Source organism: Physeter macrocephalus, unplaced genomic scaffold (genome assembly GCF_002837175.3).
Source record: "Physeter macrocephalus isolate SW-GA unplaced genomic scaffold, ASM283717v5 random_638, whole genome shotgun sequence".
NCBI lineage: Eukaryota > Metazoa > Chordata > Mammalia > Artiodactyla > Physeteridae > Physeter > Physeter macrocephalus.
In genome coordinates, this window is record NW_021145976.1 from 21,263 (window position 1) to 39,488 (window position 18,226).

Here is an 18,226-nt window from a genome sequence, read left to right on the forward strand (position 1 = left end):
CAGTCATTGCTCCTCTCCCTTCTTCCTTAGTTATGGACCCTAATTTTGTTCAGAAGACAACAGGAGCAGTGAAGTGGGCCCTGCCCCAGTCCCCAAGGGATGTTTAAAGTTTAGTATAAGAGTCAATAAGACAACCTCATTCCGTTTTGCCAGGTACTTGCTTCCTCAGCATCCCTTGCAGCTTTGAGTATAAAATGCAAGAATAAAGACATAAATTGAGGTAAGAACTGGTAAGCAAGAAGAAACCAGGACTTGATGATTTGGGAAATTCTCAGCCTATCTAGATTGCAAAAGATGCTAAAATTAGGAGATTCACTGTTAGGAAAACATGCTTTAGAGAGAAAGCCTAGGGTGTGGTTGGACAAACTTTTGCTACTGCCTGGAAAGGATCAGAAGGCCAGAGTATCCTGTTAAGAGTGCTCTTTAAGACATGTGGCACATGACTCATGGATCCCTCCAGATATTTCAGCAGAAACCAGGAATAGAGATGGGATTATCTAGGAAAGAGGACTCTCTTGTCCAGTGAAGTGTCCTGTGACATACACAGGAGACCCACAAAGTTCTTGAGGATGTTATATCAGCAAAAACTCTGCCGGCAAGGACTGAAAGGAACAAGAGAGGGGGAAATTAAAGAAAGCTCTAAAAGTTCTCTCAAAATATTAGGACATATGCTAATATGCTTATATGTTACTCAGCTACAAACATGTGCTACCCTTCAAGAAAAAGGAGTGGTGACTGTGAGGATGGAGGTGCAGGTCCAGAGGGTAGAGCTGAGAGCCATGGAGGATTATTTCCAGGCCTTGAAACCTAATGGAGTTTGCTAGGCTGGATTTCAAAATTGCTTGGAACCAGTGACTCCTTTTCTCTTTCCATTTTCTTCCTTTTTTTTTTTAAATTGAAGTAGAGTTGATTTACAATATTGTGTTATCCATTTTCTTCCTTTTATTTATTTGTTTATTTATTTATTTATTTATTTATATTTTTTGGCCATGCCACACAACTTGTGGGATCTCAGTTCCCCAACCAGGGATCAAAACCAGGCCCATGGCAGTGAAAGTGCCGAGTCTTAACCACTGGACTGCCAGGGAATTCCCATTTTCTTCCTTTTTAAATTGAAATGTCTATAACTGTTATACTGTACCTAAACCAGCATCTTACTTTAGAAAGTGAGTAAATAATTTATTTCTTGAATTTTTGTGTGTGAACTCATTTAATCCTCAGCACAATCACAGGTGCATGGATGGAGAGGAATTTTGCCCCAGGATGGATCATACCCAGAATCTCAGTCATACCCATTTTAGATGATGAGATATGGGACTTTTGAGCTGATGAGATTTAGATGAAATTTTGAACTTGAGTTGATGCTGTAATGCGTTGAGACTTTGGGGGACCTTGGGATCAAGTGAATGTATGTTGCATGTGGATGGACATAAATCTTTGAGAGCCAGACAGAGTGTAGTAAGCTGAATAATAATCCTTGGAACTTGTAACTATGTTACTTTCACATGATAAATAGGGACTTTGCAGATGTGATTAAGTTAAGGATATTGAGACGAGATTATCTTGGTTTATGCAGCTGGATCCAATGTAATCACAAGGGTCCTTATAAGGAGGCAGAAAGGTCAGTCAGAAGATGTGACAATGCAAATGGACCTATCTATGAAACAGAAATAGAATCAGGGACATAGAGAACAGACTGGTGGTTGCCAAGGGGGCAGAGGGTGGAACAGGGTTGGACTGGGAGTTTGGGATTAGCAGACGCAAACTGGTATACATGGAATGGATAAACAACAAGGTCCTACTGTATAGCACAGGGAACTATATTCAATATCCTGTGATAAACCATAATGGAAAAGAGAAAGAATGTATATATATGTATAACTGAGTCACTTTGCTGTACAGTAGTAATAAACACAACATTGTAATTCAACTACACATCGATAAAAAATAAAAATAAAAAAAAGATGTGACAATGGAAGCAGAGGGTCAAAGAGAGATTTGACAATTTTACATTGCTGGCCTTGAAAATGGAGGAAAGGTCCTAAGCCAAGGAATGCACGTGGCCTCTAGAAACTGGAACAGACAAGGAAACAGATTTTTCTCTAGTCTCAGGAAGAAGCATGGCCCTGCTGAGGTTTGATTTTGTCTCAATAAAACCCACTTCAGGGACTTTCCCAGTGGCGCAGTGGTTAAGAATCCGCCTGCCAGTGCAGGGGACATGGGTTTGAGCCCTGGTCCGGGAAGATCCCACATGCCGCGGGGCAACTAAGCCCGTGCGCCACAACTACTGAGTCTGCACTCTAGAGCCCTCGAGCCACAACTACTGAGCCCGTGTGCTGCAGCTACTGAAGCCTGCGCGCCTAGAGCCCATGCTCCGCAACAAGAGAAGCCCCCGCGATGAGAAGCCCACACACCGCAACTAGAGAAGGCCTGCACGCGGCGACGAAGACCCAACACAGCCAAAAATAAATTTAAAAAATTTAAAAACCCACTTCAGACTTCTGACTTCAAGAATTATAAAATAGTGTTTATGTTATTTTAAGCCAGGAAGTTTGTGGTACTTTGTTACAGCAATAGGAAATCAATACAAGGTCACACTGAGGTTTGGTGTAAACAGCTTCTGACATTAAAAACACAGTAGACAAGAGGAAAGTATGTAGCCAGTCTGCAGCAGAACTGAAAGAGGCAGATATGGGGAGTAGCTCAGTCATGTATGGACAGAGTCTGGGAGAAAAGCTACACAAACTCTTGTCCTTCCTGAGCTAGGACAGGCCATTCCTTCTGGTCAGGCCAGGCTCCTGAGTGGGAAGCCCAAAGAGGCTGACTGCAATTCAGTTAAGGAGGAACTTATAACAGGATTGTCTGAAAAGAGTCCCCATTTAGACTGGGGTGTGCCCCCTCAGTGGAGGCGGTAGAGATGGAGGGAGGCATCCCAGCAACTTCCTGCCTCCCTCTATTCCAGTTCTCCGTGTGCTAAATGTATTACAGTTATTTTAATCCTGTCTGCTGTTGGATGGCTGAGGCCCTCCTTCATTTCGGAGACTAGATTTTAGGCATTCTCTGGATTAGCACTTTTTTTTTTTTTTTTACTCCTACAATTTTGTTTCTGTTTGACCCCTCTGGGTTTAATTTTTTATTTTTAAAAATTGAAGTATATTTGATTTACAATATTGTGTTAGTTTCAGGTATACAGCAAAGTGATTCAGTTTTATATATATATATATTTTTTCCCAGTCTTTTCCATTATAGGATATTACAAGTTACTGCATATAGTTCCCTGTGCTATACAATAAGTCCTTGTTGTTTATCTACACATCAGCACTTCTGACTCTAAATGTGCAGAAGAATAACCTGGTGAGTTTGTTAAGCTGCAGATTCTGAATCAGGAGGTCAGGGTAGGGGCCCAGGGAGGCTGATGTTGTTCGTCTGCAGCAACTTTGTGTAACAAGGTTCTAAAGATCATTGACTCTCAAACCTGAGCAGACTTCAGCATCACCTGAAGGACTTGTTAACACAGACTGCTGGGCCCACCAGAATGTGATTCAGTAGGTCTCGGTGGGGACTGAAAATTTTCTTTTTAACAAGTTTGAAGATGATGACGATAATAATCAGGAACCACACTTTGAGAACCACCACTCTAGAAGATTCTATGTGTGACCCACAGCTTTCACCCTTTTGGGAATTTGGTGTAGTGTCCCCACTGCTGGAGTTTTGGTTCTTTAGTTTACAAAGTCTTTTCATTGCTCCCAGAGTCGCTCAGGAGGAGTTATTCATTCTTCTTTGTGTTTAGCTTGCTTATCTTTGTTGTTAAGAAACATCTGAAATTTATGTTTTATTAGCAGGATTTTGGTGAGATTTGTATAGACGAGGCCTCTGCATCTCTGCTGGCTCTGGGGACCACTGTTATTGAATACTTACCATGTCCTAGGCCTGGCCTCGGGCTCTTTGCAGACTCAGTGAGACCATCCCCCCCTTGACTGCAGCACGGGCAGGCCCCTCTGGCACCACCTGTCCGTGGCCCTCACCTCACGGTTAGTGTCTGGGAATTTGTATGTTACTCTTCAGGGTGGAGGAAGCGTCTTCTTCACCTGTGTATGCAGCTCACCTAGTGCCTGGCATCACATGCTAGCCGGATGACCGACTTTACCACCAGATACACCATTCCCCTCAGAGTACAGGACCCTGATGGTCTGGGGAAGGGTGGGTTAAGCAAGGGGAGAATGTGAGCAGGGCAGCCTAGGAAGGACACTGGAAGGAAGGGGGATGGACAGGGGCTGACTGGGTTAACCAAGCCCGTCAGCTCCCACCAGGGCTCCAAGGAAGCCAGTCCCGCCAAGGCACCCGAAGGCAGGAAGTCACTGTGAGGCCCGCGGTGGAGGGGGTGGCGCCTGCGCAGGGTGGAGGCTCAGATGGGCATCCCCTCCACCCTTCCCCATCCCTGACTCTAGCCATGCTTGTCCAGTTCATCCACTTCCTCTACGGCCCCTACTGCATCCCCACCGACCGAGGCAGACAGGCTGGGCAGGAAACACACACAGCCTCCTCTTGGGCCCACTTTATTTGGGAGAGGCATGGGGAGGGCTCTAGGCCTGCTGCGCCCCTAGGAGAGCTCGCACCTGGCCAATCTGCCAGTCGACACTGGAGCGCGCGGTGCCCCCAAGGGCTGCGTACTGCTCCACGCTGTGTCCGTAGTCCCACACGTGGCTCACGTCTCCCGAGAACAGCGGGCTGGGGGGAAAGGAGGAGGTGGGCCCGGGCTGGCCTCCCAGAAGGCAGCAGAGGGAGGGGAGGGGAGGGGAGGGGAGGGGGGCGCACCTGATGGTCTGTAGTTCCTGCAGCGACAGCTGGTTGAGGGCGACCCCTCTGGTCTCGGCCATGAACACAGCTTTCCCAGAGGCCTCGTGGGCCTGGCGGAATGGCATCTGGGGGCGCGGGGGTGGGGGGCGGAGAGCGGTGCTGACGCAGGCTTCCTGAGCTCCCTGTTCTGCTGGGGGTGCCGGCGCTCCCCCAGCGCCATGACCACCGCCACCCCCAGCCTGAGGAACATCCCTGTCCCCTCGCCCCTCCACCCTGGCTGCCCCACACTTACCCCTTTGCGGACCAGGTAGTAGGCGAGGTCAGTGGCCAGCATGTCAGGACTAAGAGCCCGTGCCATGTTCTCACGGTGAATCTGGGGACAGCAGGCCAGGCGAGTGTGAATCTGGGGGGCCCTTGGTCCTGGAGCTGCCAGCCTAAGGCCTACGCCCCCTCAGCCAGGAAGTCCCCTGCCTTGGGCAGATCCCCTCTTACCCACCCTCTTCTGCTTTCACTGCTTGAACCATCATTTCATAATTACTGATAATTATTAGCTGTGCTACTGGGGTTGCCTCCTTATCTATAGCATCAGAATCACCTGGAGGATTTATAATGAATACAGATCTCTGTGGCCTAACCCAGAGTCTCTGATTCAGCAGGTCTGGAGGGGGGCCTAGGATTGCAGGTCTGTCAAGTTCTCAGGTGATACTGATGCTGCTGATCTTGGGACGACACTTCGAGAACCACTGCTTTAGAGACACATCCTGAACTATTTAGGAATGAAATGATGAGGGGGATTTGCTTAAAAACAACGGTGGAGGGGGTAGTGGGTACAGACAGCTGAAGCGAGAACGGCCATGGGTTGATTGTTGTTTAAGCCGAGTGTTGGTACGTAAGGGTTCATGATACAGCCTCTCAGCTGTTGTATACTGAAATTTCCCATAGTAAATGGTTAAAGAAGAAGTTTGGCCAGGCCAGCTGATGGGGCTCCTTGAGTCTAACCCACTTCCATTCTACTGCAGTGAGTCTCTTCGCTCCTCCCAGGGCAGGAACAAGCACGTGCCCCCGCTCTGCCCCACAGCCTCTGGACCCACCCACGCTTGCCTCCTCTCAAGATCACCCTCCTGGCATCCCAGCCCTGAGTTTAGGGGCCTCGGGGAGAAGAGGCGTGTCTTGCCTGCAGTGTAGAGATGACGCCAGTGGCCACCTGGAGGACGGCGCTCATGGTGTTGGACACTTCAAACACGGCTTCCTTGTCCTCCTGGGAGGCACGTGGCAGGAGGTAAGGGCCCAGTAGCCCGGTCCCCAGTGAGGCCTCCCCACTGCCTTCCACTGGGAACACTCAGCACCTTGTATACCCCGCACCAAGGGAGAGGAGAGCACTCCCAGGGCTGGGTGCGCAGGACAGGAGGTGGCAATTCTGTGGGGCCCCTGCCCAGATGAGCCAGGACCCCGAGAATTGGTATGTGGTGTGTATGCAACTGGGTCCCCAGCCTCGCACCTGTAAGTCCTTGTTGTAGGTGCTTGGAAGTCCCTTGAGTGTCATCAGGAGCCCAGCACACTGAGGGGACAGTGAGGATCAGGAGGCTGGACCTCGGAGCCTGTCCTGGACGTTCCCTCAGGACCCTCCGGTCAGCGCGGAGGCCTTGCCCCAACTCCCTGCCCTGCTTACCCGCCCAAACACTCGCCCCGCCTTGCTCCGGATCAGCTCCAGACTGTCTGGGTTTTTCTTCTGGGGCATCAGGCTGCTTCCGGTGCTGGAGACAGAGATGCCGGGGCTGAAGGGGCTCCGGTGCCCCTTGGCTGGTCTGCTGGGCAGCTCTGCCCAGGGGTTGGGGTGAGGAGGAAAGAAGCCATGCTGGTGGGCGCAGAGCTGGGGGAGGGCAGGCGCAGCCTTACCTGTAGGCATCTGAGAGCTGCACCAAGTTGAATTCCTTGGTGCCATAGAGGATGAGATCCTCGGCCAGCCTGCTGAGGTGGGTCATGCACAGCGAAGCCCAGAACAGGAACTCAGCTTGTGGGAGGAAAGGGAGAGCACGCTGTCTGGTCACCAGGCCTCGCCCCTCACCCAGCCTGGAGAAGGTCCGGTGGGCCATACGGGGGTGGCAGGAAGCTGGAGAGGAGGCGGGGGGCGGGGCACAAAGGCAGCACACACCGCAGGGGACTGGCCCTGGAGGGCGGGCGGGCTAGCGCCCGGGACTCACCCACAAAGTCTCGCTCACTGGTGGCATCCATGCTGTTGAGAGTGATGGCCCCAAAGTTCAGTTCTGGCCGATTCGGGAAGGGGAAGCAATAGGCTTGGGCTGGAGGGCGAGGAGGGGCCTTCTCCCCAGCCCCACCCGCCAACCAGGCTGCCCAGCCCCCCCACCCCACGACCCCCTCTCAGGGAGGAGGAGTAGGGAGGGGCAGGAGGTTGGGAAGGTCTTTGGTACAGGTCCCAGGAGGGAGGCGGGAGCCCTGAGTCCCCCCAGCACCATGCACCTCTCCCATGGCCTCCCCTTGCCTCTCTAGCCTCACTCTCCATAGATAATAGACCAGAGTTTTACCCGGACCCCTGCCCTCTCTAAGTGTGCGTCTGCGAGACCTGGCAGGTGCTGAGGGTGGTCTCCTGGGAAAGGAGGGGCAGGGTGCCTCACCTGCTCGGAGCAGCTCCCGGTCCACACCCAGAGGGTTGCCTGCGATGGCCCCGCTGCAGAGATGGGAGGGGTTCTGAGTGACTGGGGCTCCCGGCAGGGAGGCCCTGGCATGTACTTGCAGGCACACCTGTGCTGAGCTCTGGTTGCCAGGGCTGCGGCCTGGTCGGCTTGGGTGCCAGACAGTTGTCCCCACGCAGGGGAAAAGGCACGATGTGAGCAGCTGGCTGACTCTCTGGAGAGCTCTGGCCTGGCTGTGACACACATCGCTCCCATCTTAGAGAGAGCTGAGGGTCCATTCGTGGTCCCCCTCCCACCGTGGCTAGGGAGGCTGACTGCCTGGCTTCTGTCCCGCTCTGCCCTTCCTGGCCCCTCTTTTCTTGAAGCCCAAGGACCACGCTAACTATGTGGCAGCAACCCCATCCTTGGAGCACTGGGCCTCACTCACCTCCCCAGGGGCAGGACGTTGATCCGCTTCTGCACCTCCAGCAGCCTCTCAGAGTCTCTGGTCAGAGCCACAGCATGGCTGTGGGAAGCCAGGAGGCAGGAGGGTCAGGGCAGCCTGGGCTGGGCCCCTCCCCTCCACCACGCCCCTCCATCACTGCCCACTCACCTCAGGATCCAGTGGCTCCAGCGGATGGGCTGAGCCCTCTGCAGGTGTGTGTACCCTGGGAAGAGGATGTCACGTTCCCTGTGGGGGAAGAGTAGGGGCAGGGAGCCTGAGGGGCTCAGGAGGTTCAGGCGAGGCCTGCCTGGGACCCTAGGACCCTGCAGGCCTGGGCCCCTGTAGGGAAGAGCAGGGCAGGCTCACCAAGGATCTGCAAGGGACCAAGTGATCTCCTGGGGACAAACATGGTGTAAGGGAAGGGTCGGAAGGTGGGGCATTGTGACTGGGCCATGGCTGTGGGGCGTCCAGAGGGTGAGTAGGACCAAGTATAGATTACACCTTGAGCTGGGGCCTCTGCACCTTGGCAGCAGATCTGGGCAGGGGCCAGGGCAAGAGGGGAGGTGCACGGCAGGTACCACCTGGCAGTGAGAGGCCGAGTTTGTGAGCATGAGAGGAACTCCCGAGGAGCCCAGAATAGCTGGGGGCACTTTAAAGTAGGCGGGGCAGGGGCAGAGGTGCTGTGAGTGATGGTTCTAATTTTTTTAAATAAACAGCTTTATTGAGATATAATTCACATACAAATCACCCATTTAAAGTATACATTTAGTGTACAACCATCACCCCAAGAAAGAAACCCTGGGACCTCCCTGATGGTGCAGTGGTTAAGAATCTGCCTGCCAATGCAGGGGACATGGGTTCGATCCCTGGTCTGGGAAGATCCCACATGTCGCAGAGCGACTAAGCCCGTGCGCCACAACTACTGAGCCCGCGTGCTGCAACTACTGAAGCCCGCGCGCCTCGAGTCCGCGCTCTGCAACAAGTGGAGCCACAGCAGTGAGAAGCCCACTCGCTGCGTGCACCAGTGAAGACCCAACGCAGCCAAAAAAAAGGGCAAGAAACCCTGCGCTCATGAGCAGTCACTCCCCAATCCTCCCAACGCCAACCCTGCCCCGAGGATGACAGCTTGGGGGCCCTTGTTCTCCCCCAGTGAAGTCGGTGGAACAGGGGTCACAGGGAGTTGGGGAAGAGGAGGGGTCAACCCTGTCTCTGACACCAGATAGACTTCTCAGCAGTCATGTCACAGAAGCCAAAGCTTGGGATGAGGCCAGCGGGAGGCAGCCCTCAGCTCTGTGCTTTGTCCGCCATGCTGTGTGGGGACGGGGCACATGGGGCACAGGCAGGCCAAGGAGTGACTCTCTGGTTGCCCCAGGCAAGCCGGCCCCTTTCCTCAGGCTTCGGGCCATCTGCCTAGTACCTTAGCCTCTGGCCTGTGGCCCCTCAAAGGGGGAGCTCCCCCTGCATGCTGAGCTGGGTTGGCTGGGGGTCGCAGATGCTGCAAGAAATCCCCGCCCCTGGCTGCTCTGCCTCACTCAGTCCAGGAGCTCTGGACTGTACCCCTGTCCCCAGAGCCTGGCCCCCCTACCCTTATCACCCCTGCCACCGAGGTCTGGCATTCAGGCCGCCTGTCTCGGGGGAGCAGGGACCCCGGCTGCCCTCGCGCCCCTCTCTGCCGCCTGGTGTTCGTGCACTCACGCCTCTGCCCGATCCACCATGGTTCTGATGAGCTCCCGGAGGAGGGCAGAGAGCGTGGAGCAGTTCTGCCGCATCCACAGCCTGAGGTCCGTGACCACCTGTTGGGAGGAGGGTGTGGCACTCAGGGACCACAGATGTGTTGCCTCCCTGGGGAGCCAGGACCGCTGCTGAGCCCCAGCTCTGCTGCCTGGATCCCCCAAGGTTGGGAAGGCCCAGGGCGGGGAGCCGGGCAGGCTGGCGGCACCTGGTCGTTCCGACTTCGTCCTGTGTGCAGCTTCCCTGCGGTTTCACCGATGAGCTCCTGGGGGTGGAGGGAGGCACGCAGTCGGGGTCTGCCTGCTTGTGGCCCAGTGGTGTCAGCCCAGGCCACAGCCTGCCCAGCCTGTGGGCCTCCCTCCCTGCCCCGGGGTCCCCTGGTTCTGCCCGATCTCTGCCATCTCTGCCAAGGCCTCCTGCTCTGAGGTCCCAGTGATGAAGGGGACAGAATGATGGTGCGTATGCTCAAAGTGGCCCAGAGAGGGGAGGGGCGGGGGCGGGGGTGAGGTGGGGGGGCGGCCTCACCTTCAGACGCCGCTCATTGGCCGTATGGATGTCCTCATCATTGGGGTTTAGTTTGAAGGTGCCCTGGGCCCACTCCTCAGCTACCTGTAGCAGATAGCAGCAACACGGGGGTCGGGAGCACGGGCATCAGCAGTTGAGTTCTGGCAGCGCTCCACCCCCGAGGAGCATCACAGGCCAAGAGCATGTTTGCTCAGGAGCCACAGGACCACAGGGGCATTAAGGGATGAAGAGAGACAGTCAGCACAGCATGTGGTTAAAGGGCACCTCTCTAGGCATATGGTCACTACGAGGGGAGATGACAGGCTTGGGATGATACCCTGCGCTCGCTCGGGGATTTGGTGAAAGCCTGGGACCACAGGGAGGGACCCGGGGTTGGGCCTGGGGGTGTGGAGAGTACCTTGTCCAGGCCCTGGAGTATCTGATCCATCTCGGTCTTGGTGAGGAGCCCCGCCTTCTCCAGGCCCCGGCTGTAGGCCTTGCTGCCCTGCACGTCCACCTCCCAGAGGTGCTGGTCGTAGGTGATGGACGAGTTGAACTTCTCCATGATGGGGTCCACTGTGCCCACAAACCGGCCACCCCACAGCTTCCCGCTCTGGCCAGGAGGGCACGAGCAATTAGTCTCCTGCCCCCTCGAGAACAGTACCTCCCACAAAGGGCCCTCAGGAGAGTTATCAAATCTGACGGCAGTGGAAGCCAGTGGGCAGGGTTATTCTCACTGGACAGATGAGGAAACTGAGGCTCAGAGAGGGTTAGGAACTTGCCCAGAGTCACTCAGGGAGTGAATGTGGGAACTTGGCTGGACACTGAAGTTAGGTTCTTTCCCACCATGGGGCGCTGCTCCAGGGAGATGGTGGCAGGCACCCCTGAGACCACAGCAGAACTTCTGGGACCCTTCCTGCCACTGAGCAAAGTGAGAAGTCACTCTGGAATCCAGCTCTGATGTACCAGGGATAATGACAGGAATACTGGCTAACATACGTCGCATTCTTCCTGTCTGCCAGGCACCATTATTTGCTTGTCACGCAGACAGCAACGCTGTGAACTGGGTACCAATACTATCCTGCTACAGAGAGGAAGAACTGAGGCCCAGAGCAGATCTGTACCCTGCCCTTGCTGAGAGCGGCAGAGCCCGGGCTGCACCTCGGCAGCCGGAAGTCGAAGCCCTGCTCTAAACCCCGCACGCCACCAGGACCTCTCTGCTGGCTCTGCTGTTCTGAACATTTGCTGCAGGGACAGGTGAGGAGGCACTTGAGGGGCCCCATCAGTCTCAAATTACCTGCATCTCCCTCCCCCAGCTTGGGGTGGGGCCTAAGGTCCCACCCCCCCACTTCTCTGGAGAGCACCCCGGACACACCCGTTATCACTGGCCTTCTAGGAGGTCACTAGCTGACCCTCTGCCCCCCGGGAGCCAAGGGCAAAGGGATGAGACAGAGACGCCTCTGTTTTGAAAGGGGGCATAGGTCAGGGCATGGACAGACGGGGGAGGGAGCGCAGCACCCCCGAGGGGCAGTCCTAGTGCCCAGTGAGCCAAGGACAGGAGGGGAGTGGTCCGGGGTGGAGATGGGAACGTTACTTCACTGGCATCTTTTCTGTGGAAGGGGTCTACAGTGGCCACTGGGGACATATGTTCTCCTCTGACCCCCTGCAATGTCCCAGACCTCAGTTAGCCACCTGACCATAGGAGTGTTATATTACCTCTCTAACCTTCAGGGTTGCCCCTTTATAAAATAGGAATAATAATAGCATCTATCTGATGGAGTTGTTAGATTAAGCCATTAGATTAAGCTAACTGCATACATAGCACAGTGCCTGGTTCTCAGTAAGTTCTAGGTATTGCTAAGGGAAGGGCCGAGGGCTGCCAGGGTCAGGGCGTGCCTTAGCTCCACTCCTCACTCCTGTGTGCACCCCCGGGACCTCCACGGTGCTCTGGCCCCAGGCTGTGAGCTGACCCCTCAGTGCCCAGCAGCCCTGGCTGCCAGAGGACTCTGCCCTGCAGATGTAGCCTCTGCCCCCACTCAGCCTTTTGAACTAGACCTGCCCCTTACCCCCTGCTGCCCCACCAAGCCTAGATTTCCAGCAAAGCACCACGTGGGGCCCTGGTCCTGACCACTGGGGCCAGAGGGCCAGGGCCAGCCAGTCAGGATGGGGAGGCAGGCTGCCCTTCAGCCAGGGGCCTGGCATCACCTCCCCCCAGCAGGCCCCTGGACTCGCTTCGTGGGTTGTTAGTAATAACAACTATTTAACAAGTGGGGCCACAGCCAAACCAATGAGTGCCAACCCACAGGACGGCCTGGGGAAAGTAGAGGTCGCCTGGCGCCCTGGTTTCCTGAAGGCAGCCCACTCCACATTGGGGCCAAGCTCCAACCCTGCTGGCAGTCTTAAAAGGACCCCAGGAGGATGTTAGAGCGACGTACCACCACCTGGGCACTGAGGGAGGGGCGAGGTGGTGGGAGAGGGCACTGCTGTGAGCCAGGGCACATCTGGGCCAGAAGGATCCCTTTGGGGCAAGGGGACAGGGACACTGGTTCAGGCTGGGATGAAAGAGCAACAGCCAATTTAGAAAACACGGGAAATACCGGCGTTGTCCCTCTTAGTGTCATTAGCCACGGTTTATTGAGCACCTACTATTGCTTCACCCTGTGCCAGGCATTCTCCAGATGCTCTTACACCCTCCTACGAGGTTACCCCTATTTTACAAATGAGGAAAGACGTTCAGGGAGGTCGAGTGACTGCTTCAGAAGCCAAGTCTGTTTGGCTCCAAAGTCCAGGCCCTGCCACGGGCCCTCCACCATGACCCAGAAGCTAGTAGGGCAGACAGTCTTAACCCATTTATTCAATAAAAAATGGAGGCCCAGGGCTTCCCTGGTGGCGCAGTGGTTGAGAGTCCGCCTGCCGATGCCGGGGACACTGGTTCGGCCCCGGTCCGGGAAGATCCCACATGCCGCGGAGCGGCTGGGCCCATGAGCCATGGCCGCTGAGCCTGCGCGTCCGGAGCCTGTGCTCCGCAACGGGAGAGGCCACAACAGTGAGAGGCCCGCGTACCGCAAAAGAAAACAAAAACAAAAACAAAAACACCCTTGAGGCCCAGAGAGGAAGTGACTTGCCAGCTAATGGGGGCCAGGAGGGACTGGAACCCACACCTCCTGCTTCCCAGGCCCAGGGTTCCCTTCTCTGGCATCAAGCAAACAGCCCCTTTTACCTGAAGGGTTCAAAGCAATGACCTCATGATCCAGTACTTTACAGAGAAGGCAGACAGCTAATATTATCCCCATGTGCCGGGTAAATCAACTGAGGCCCAGGGAAAGAAACCTGTGCCTCAGACTCCTGCCATTAAGTCAGAAAGAGAACCCAGGAGTCCTCTGGCTCTGAGGGAGAGAGGCCAATGAGACAGGAAGCCACCAGGTCCTGGGGCCACACGGCACGGTCCCCTACGTCCTAGCTCTTAGCACACGCAAGAGTCCTGCGGACTCTGCTACACAGGGACAACTGCTATGGTAGGAGAGGGGCACAGGATGGGGACTGACAGGAGGACGGGGGCGGGGGCGGGAAGGAAGGAATGAAGAGGTGAGGGTGCTGAATGAGCGGGCCGCACCTTTCCCGCCCAGCCTAGATCACGGTCAGGTCAGGGCCACCTTCCCCAGCAGTGTGGGTTGGTGCGTTTGCCACAAAGGCTGCCTGGGGAGGGGTGAGGGACGGGGGAGAGCAGATGGTGGTTGGGACACCGGGAAGTCGGGGCAAAGCTCTCTTTCGGACTCTGGCAGGTGCGCCAGGGGGTACCCACTGCCTGGAGCCAGCGAGGACAATTACCAGGAGGGTGGAGGGCGACAGGTCTGGCTCGGGGAGATCGCGTGCTCAGGTCACTGTTCCGGCTGGCGCCCAGGGCGCCCCTCCCCCTCCTTTGGAGGCTTGGAGGACCGGCGTTGTCGAGGTCCCACTCACCTCCGATGCCATGTTGGGCGGTTCCTTGCCGTCCGGGAGCCTAGGTCCTCCGGGTCTGGAAGACAGGGCGGGACTGACGACCTCGTCGGCCACCGGGCGGTGTCCCCCGGGCGGGGCCGGCTCCGGGTTGGGGCACTGCCCTTGGCGGAGCGCAGCCTGTGGCGGAGGCGGACGTGGGCAGCGCCCAGCGCGCTCGCGCAGGTCCTCTGCGTCCTCCCCTCCCGTCAGTCCCGCAAGTCCCGCCCGTCCAGCCTGTCCGGCCGCCGAGCACTTACCACCGCCTGGCCGCGCAGTGCGTTTCTCCGCAGCCGCGGGGCTGGACTTTTCTGGCCTGGAGAGCGTCAACAGCAGCCCAGCGCTGTCCCCGCCTCCTATTGGCGGCCGCACCAATCCCAGGCGGCCCGGCCCGGTGGGCGTTGCCTCCGTCCTCCAACCCCGGCTGTGGGCGGAGCCGTCTCCGGAGCGGCTTTGGGCTGAGAGGCCCTAGGGAGGCGGTAGGGGACTGTGAGGGTGGTGCCAGGGCGGCAGTGCTCAAGGCTGCAGACTGCTCCGGGCACTGGAGGGAGACCCGGGCTAGGGATAGAGGTAAAGACACTGGGCCGGGCCTGGCGGGCTCACAGGAGACGCAAGGTGAAAAGCCACGCCCGATCATTCGTTCATTCAACAAACACGTACCCGCACCTCCTATGTGGTAGGTACAGAGTTAGACCCTGAAAAAAAGGAAATGAGCATAAGAAATGATGCTTGCCTCAAGAAGCTCTAACAAAGCGTGGATAAGGTGTGCAGGGGGCACAGAGGGCAGCGCAGAGTGGGGCGTCCATCTTGGGGTACTCAGGGAAGGGTTCCCTGACACGATTAATTAACTAATTATTCAACAAAATAGACAGCCTGGGTTCTGGCCTTAGGGGCCCTTGAACTTCTGCCCTGGAAGTTCCACATTCTGGGGGAGATGTCCCCTGAGTTGAGTCTTGGAAGATGAAAGGGAGTTAGCTCAGCGAAAAAGGGGATTAGAACATTCCCTGCGGGGGGGTGGGGAGGGGGGAGGGGGCAGCCTGGGCAAAGTACGGGAGGCCAGAGGCCAGAAAGTGAATGGCCTGCTTGCAGAACAGGAAACCAAGAGTGGCTATAACAAAGGGTCAGGGGCTTTAGAATGGAGGTGGGGAGGAGAGGTGGAAGGTAGGTTGGGGTAAGATTGTAAAGGGCCTTGAATGTCAAACGAGAGGGTTTGGTCTTGATAGGACCTATTGTCCTCCCATAGGTCATAGGGAGCCAACAGATGTTAAAAATTGAGGGAGCCAAAATTTTTTTAGAAAGATACTTATGGCAACAGTATTGAGGATGGAATGGAGGGGAGAAGGGACCAGTAGCTGGGATATCTTATGGGTTGAAGGTTTTTAGCCCTCACTCAAGAGTGGAATTACTTGGAGTTCCTAGAATGCATCAGGCTGTTGCAAGCTTTCCTAAATGCTCCTCCCTGTGCCTGGAATGCCTTCCCTCACTGTCTGTCTTGCTACTCCCATTCATCTGTCAGTATTCGAGCCAAGCATCATCAACGTTGGGAAGACTCCCTGCTGATCCAGGTGTCCAGCTCTGGGCTCCCATGCGATCCTGGAGAAGCATCTAGCAGTCTTTCCCTGAATTGGGAGCACTGTAGTTGTGGCTTCTGGGTCTTCTCCCCCACCCAACTGTGGGCTCCTTGGAAGCAAGGCCTCATCCTCTTTATCTCTGTGAACCCCCAACCTCTCCTGTCTTCTCCCACAAAAGCCCCAGAACAGGGCTGCAGCAGGCCCCTAGGTGGGCAGGGAAGCCCTGAGACCAGCTGTGAGCCATGTGGTCCTGACAACTGAGTGCTGTGGCAAACCCCTGGGATCTACCTGCTAGTGTCTGAGGTCTGACATCCCCTCCTGGGAGGTCAAATGTCAAAGCCAGAGGTACTTTGCAAATATGAGGTCACATTCCTGAGTACCCAGCAACATAGAGGGATCAAACCCTTTGGCAAATGAATTGAGGCTGGAAAGGGTGTTGGGGAAGTGTTAAAAAATGCACAGTCTCACTGTTAAAAGCCTCGTGAATCTGGATACGTATGGATGTGTGTGTGTGTGTGTACGTATATGTACATGTATACAATGTATGTATCAGCTTTATTGAGATTTAATTGATACACAATAATTACAAATATTTAAAGTGTACAATTCGATATGTTTTGACATATGTACACCCATGAAAATACACCATAATCAAAATAGTGAATGTACCCATCATACCCAAAATTGTCCTAACCCTCTTCATAATCTCCCCCTCCTGCCTCTCCCCATCCATCCCCAAGAAAACACTGATGTGCTTGTAACAATAGATTAGCTTACATTTTCTCTCTATATATACATGGAATTATTATATATATGAAATTATTATATATTTTTTGATCTGTCTTTTCTCACTTAGCATAATTATTTGGAAATTTATCCATGTTAGTACATGTGTCAATAGTTCATTCCTTTTTATTGGTAAGTAATATTCCATTCTATGGATATACCACAATTTGTTTATCCAGCTGCCTGTTGATGGACATTTGAGTTGCTTCCAATTTGTGGTTGTTACAAATAAAACTTGTATGTGCAAGTCTTTCTGTGGACATATGCTTTCCCTTCCCTTGTGTAAATACTGGTTCTCAGGCCTTTGAACTTGGGCTGAATTACACCTCTGGCTTTCCTGGTCCTCCAGCTTGCGAATGGCAGATTTGGGGACTTTTTGGCCTCCATATCAGCATGAGCCAATTCCTATAGATTATAGTTATAATAACGTTTTTAAAAAATTTATTTATTTATTTATTTATTTCACGGGCCTAGTTGCTCTGTGGCATGTGGGATCTTCCCAGACCAGGGCTCGAACCCGTGTCCCCTGCATTGGCAGGCAGATTCTCAACCACTGCGCCACCAGGGAAGCCCCTATAATAACTTTTAACGTCTTCTCTGATTTATTAATCCTTCTCCTCATTATGGTTCATATTTTCTTGTCTTTTTACATACCTAGAAATTTTTGGATGCTAGACATGAGATCTTTATGTTGTTAGGTGTTGGATATTTTTGCATTCCTATAAATCTTTTTGAGCTTTTCTCTGAGATGCAGTTAAGTTACTTGGAAACGGTTTGATTCTTTAGGGTTTTGCTTTTCATTATCTCTTAGGTCAGAAGCAATGCGCAGTCTAGAGCTAACTATTCCCCCCCACTAATAAGGGAAGACCTTCTTGAATACTCTACCCAGTGAATTATGAGTTTTCCCAGTCTGGCTGGTAGGAGTAGGCACTATTCCTTTTAATCCTTTTGGATGGTTCTTTCCCCAAACTCAGATAGTTTCCTCACATGCATGCACTAATCAGTAATGCACTGAATACTCGCAGGGAACCCTCGGTAGATCTTCACAATTCTCTTCTCCCTGTTACTCTTTTTGATGAACTCTAAAGTCCTCTGTCTCTCTAGGCTCCACTTTTTTTTCTCAACTCAGCGGGTCTGCCAGACTCTGCCTCGGTTCTTCCTCCCTGCATCATGTCCTTGGAACTTTCTCAAAATAGTAAGCTGGATTACTATAGGGCTCACCTCTTTTGTTTCCTATCTCCCAGGAATCACTATCTTTCATTGAAAAACTTTGTTTCATGTATTTTGCCTTTTTAAAAAATTGTATTTATTTATTTAGGTTGCACTGGGTCTTAGTTACAGCATGTGGGCTTCTTAGTTGTGGCATGTGGACTCCTAGTTGTGGCATGTGGACTCTTTAGTTGTGGCATGCATGTGGGATCTAGTTCCCTGACCAGGGATCAAACCTGGGCCCCCTGCATTGGGAGTGTAGAGTCTTACCCACTGGACCACCAGGGAAGTCCCTATTTTGCCTTTTTAATTTTGCTTTTTGGTTGTTTCATGTGTGATGGTAAATCAGATCCCAACTGACTCTATCTTGGCCAGAAGCAAAAGTCTGGTGGCAGATATTTAACACAAAAGGTAAGGGTGGCAGAGTCAAACTTACCTTGGCTTAAATTCCAACTCTGTCACTTACTGTAAAATGGGGGCGGGGCGGTCTTTTATATCCAAATAGCTATTTGATCTTTTTCCTCAGACGTTTAAAAGACATCTAAAAGTCAACATGTTCAAAACTGAACCCCTGATCT

At 53.8% G+C, this 18,226-nt stretch overlaps 1 protein-coding gene and 2 long non-coding RNA genes across 4 annotated transcripts in view; 2 read left to right on the plus strand and 1 right to left on the minus strand.

Annotated features, from left to right (window-relative positions):
* The window catches only part of LOC114485186 (uncharacterized), a 23,169-nt gene extending 17,204 nt beyond the window's left edge, over nucleotides 1–5,965 (plus strand). The window contains exons 2-4 of one of the 2 annotated variants that reach the window (XR_003678661.2): nucleotides 154–220; nucleotides 3,840–4,031; nucleotides 5,817–5,965. This is a non-coding gene — a long non-coding RNA (uncharacterized lncRNA). The remainder of the gene's footprint in view (nucleotides 1–153; nucleotides 221–3,839; nucleotides 4,032–5,816) is intronic. The other variant, XR_003678662.2, reaches the window with a different exon arrangement.
* Nucleotides 4,522–14,268, minus strand: ASL (argininosuccinate lyase). Its single transcript, XM_024133964.3, has 16 exons — nucleotides 14,068–14,268; nucleotides 10,526–10,720; nucleotides 10,129–10,212; nucleotides 9,812–9,868; nucleotides 9,568–9,665; nucleotides 8,041–8,118; nucleotides 7,876–7,953; nucleotides 7,431–7,483; nucleotides 6,999–7,061; nucleotides 6,694–6,808; nucleotides 6,467–6,551; nucleotides 6,296–6,355; nucleotides 5,972–6,055; nucleotides 5,090–5,170; nucleotides 4,816–4,922; nucleotides 4,522–4,728 (listed from the first exon to the last, which is right to left on the minus strand). The coding sequence occupies exons 1-16, from the start codon at nucleotides 14,077–14,079 to the stop codon at nucleotides 4,584–4,586; spliced, it is 1,395 nt and encodes a 464-aa protein (XP_023989732.1). The 5' UTR covers nucleotides 14,080–14,268; the 3' UTR covers nucleotides 4,522–4,583.
* LOC114485187 (uncharacterized) lies at nucleotides 5,988–16,496 on the plus strand. The gene is made up of 3 exons (XR_003678663.2): nucleotides 5,988–6,076; nucleotides 11,130–11,364; nucleotides 15,599–16,496. It is a non-coding gene; the product is annotated as an uncharacterized lncRNA (long non-coding RNA).
* The last annotated feature ends 1,730 nt before the right edge of the window (nucleotides 16,497–18,226 follow it).

Coding starts and splice junctions, on each gene's coding strand:
- ASL (XM_024133964.3), bottom strand. Junction 6,552..6,693: donor CAGCTCTCAGATGCCTACAG/GTAAGGCTGCGC, acceptor CTCTGTCTCCAG/CACCGGAAGCAGCCTGATGC. Junction 4,729..4,815: donor CAGGAACTACAGACCATCAG/GTGCGCCCCCCT, acceptor CTTTCCCCCCAG/CCCGCTGTTCTCGGGAGACG.